The sequence below is a fragment of the Microtus ochrogaster genome, chromosome 5, assembly GCF_000317375.1.
Source record: "Microtus ochrogaster isolate Prairie Vole_2 chromosome 5, MicOch1.0, whole genome shotgun sequence".
Taxonomy (NCBI): Eukaryota; Metazoa; Chordata; class Mammalia; order Rodentia; family Cricetidae; genus Microtus; species Microtus ochrogaster.
The window spans coordinates 33,090,087-33,092,149 of record NC_022012.1 but is presented as its reverse complement, the minus strand read 5'-3'; the positions used below and the strand labels follow the sequence as shown (position 1 = coordinate 33,092,149).

The 2,063-nt window shown below is 35.9% G+C and overlaps 1 protein-coding gene across 1 annotated transcript; it reads left to right on the top strand.

Annotated features, from left to right (window-relative positions):
- The first annotated feature begins 794 nt into the window (after positions 1 to 794).
- Positions 795 to 1,751, top strand: LOC101985009 (olfactory receptor 150-like). The gene has a single exon (XM_005347495.1). It carries the CDS (start codon positions 795 to 797, stop codon positions 1,749 to 1,751), a length of 957 nt encoding a protein of 318 aa, XP_005347552.1.
- The last annotated feature ends 312 nt before the right edge of the window (positions 1,752 to 2,063 follow it).

Here is a 2,063-nt window from a genome sequence, read left to right as displayed (position 1 = left end):
GGAAGAAGTTATGCTCAATGAATGATTTATACATGGTTGGGATATTTTGGGAAGAATCCCACTATAAAAAGAGAGGGACACTATGACTTTACAAAATAATAGTGACTCTTCAAAAGGAAGTTCCCTAAAGCCTTGCAAGCTAGATGTTAGCCTAGAGATAACACCAGCTGTGCTCTCATTGTCTAGTTCCTATAAAGTTGAGAAGATAATTTACTGCTTAAAATAAATCACAGGAAGTCACACACATATACACATGAAATCATTACAAAAATGCAAAGCATTTTATCATTTTATATAGTTGCCAATGTGTTGATATTTCACAGATAATTAGGAATGACACAAAACTACTCTGAAGAGTTATCACCAATACTTAAATTTATCCTCTGTAAATATGAGTTTGGCTATTGGTGTCTTTTAATGAAGTTTTTACTTTATCACATTTGAAACATTTTCTAATAATAAGAGGTACCATTACTAAGACATGGCAAAAACTTGAAACACTCTAAGGCTTGCTAGTATGGTTTGCATATGGTAGGATATGGGTACCAGTACACATAGTTCTTATTACAAAGTCACAAGTTTGTAATAATCTGTTTGATTATTTCTTTGCATACCTCCTTTTTCCAGAACTGCAAAATCTCTGACTGCTTAGATTGAAAAGTGGATGGCAGCTGACTGGAGATACCTGGAAATATTTGAATTATGTTTCAAAAGTCACTGAATGATAGGAGAATTGATACTCAAATTTTTCCTCTGTATAACATTTTCTTCTTACATCAAGTTTCCAGAAGAGAATGGAAGAAGTAAATCAAACCAAAGTGATTGAATTCATCCTTGAAGGATTAACAGATATTCCAGAACTCCAATTGCCCCTATTCCTCATCTTTCTAGGAGTCTATCTGGATACAGTTGTGGGAAATCTAGGAATGATCATCTTGATTATGTTTAGCTCTCAGCTTCACACACCCATGTATTATTTACTCAGCAGTCTGTCATTTATTGACTTTTGTCAGTCGACTATAATTATTCCCAAAATGCTGGTGAACTTTGTAACAGAGAAGAATGTCATTTCCTATTCAGAATGCATGGCTCAATTCTACTTCTTTGGTGCTTTTGCTGTTGCAGAATGTCACATGTTGGCTGTAATGGCATATGACCGCTATGTGGCTATCTCTAATCCTTTGCTTTACAATGTAACCATGTCCTATCAAGTCTGTTTGTGGATGATTGCTGGGGTATATGGTATGGGATTCTTTAGTGCCACAGCTTCGGCCTTCTTCATGATAAGATTGGTTTTCTGTAAGTCTAATCTAATAAGGCATTACTTCTGTGATTTTTTTCCATTACTGGAGCTCTCCTGTTCCAGTACTTTTATCAATGAAGTACTATTATGGTCCCTTGGTTCATTTAACATTCTTATACCAGCTGTGACCATTCTTAGCTCGTACATCTTCATCATTGTCAGCATTTTCCACATTCAGTCCACTGGGGGAAGACGCAAGGCCTTCAGCACCTGCAGCTCCCACATCTTGGCTGTTGCTATTTTCTATGGTTCCACAGCTTTCATGTATCTTCAGCCATCATCAGGCAGCTCCCTGGGGCAAAGTAAATTGTCATCTGTGTTTTATACCATTGTTGTGCCTATGTTGAATCCCATGATCTACAGCTTGAGAAATAATGATGTCAAAATTTCCCTAAGAAAATTAATTCAAAAGGTAAGTTTTGACTCAACAAAGAATGATTTTCATTAGCAACACAATATAACTTCTGCAAGTCGTTGGAAGATGTAGCCTACATACAGGAGTTAATAACATTAGATGTGAGACTATTGTTAGCACATGGATGTTTGGAAGAAATGTACCAAAGGTAGAAGTGGATTTTCACCTTCCCATCAAGGAAAAGTGCTTTTCTTTTGTATAACCAGAGTTTATTAAGATAACACCCTACATCACCTGGTGAAAATTTCCGAAGCCTTTTTTTTGGTTGCTTATGCTTACATGTATTCTGTGCTTATACAAGTCAAACATAACTTTATTAAGATGCATAAATTTCTGCAATGTTTC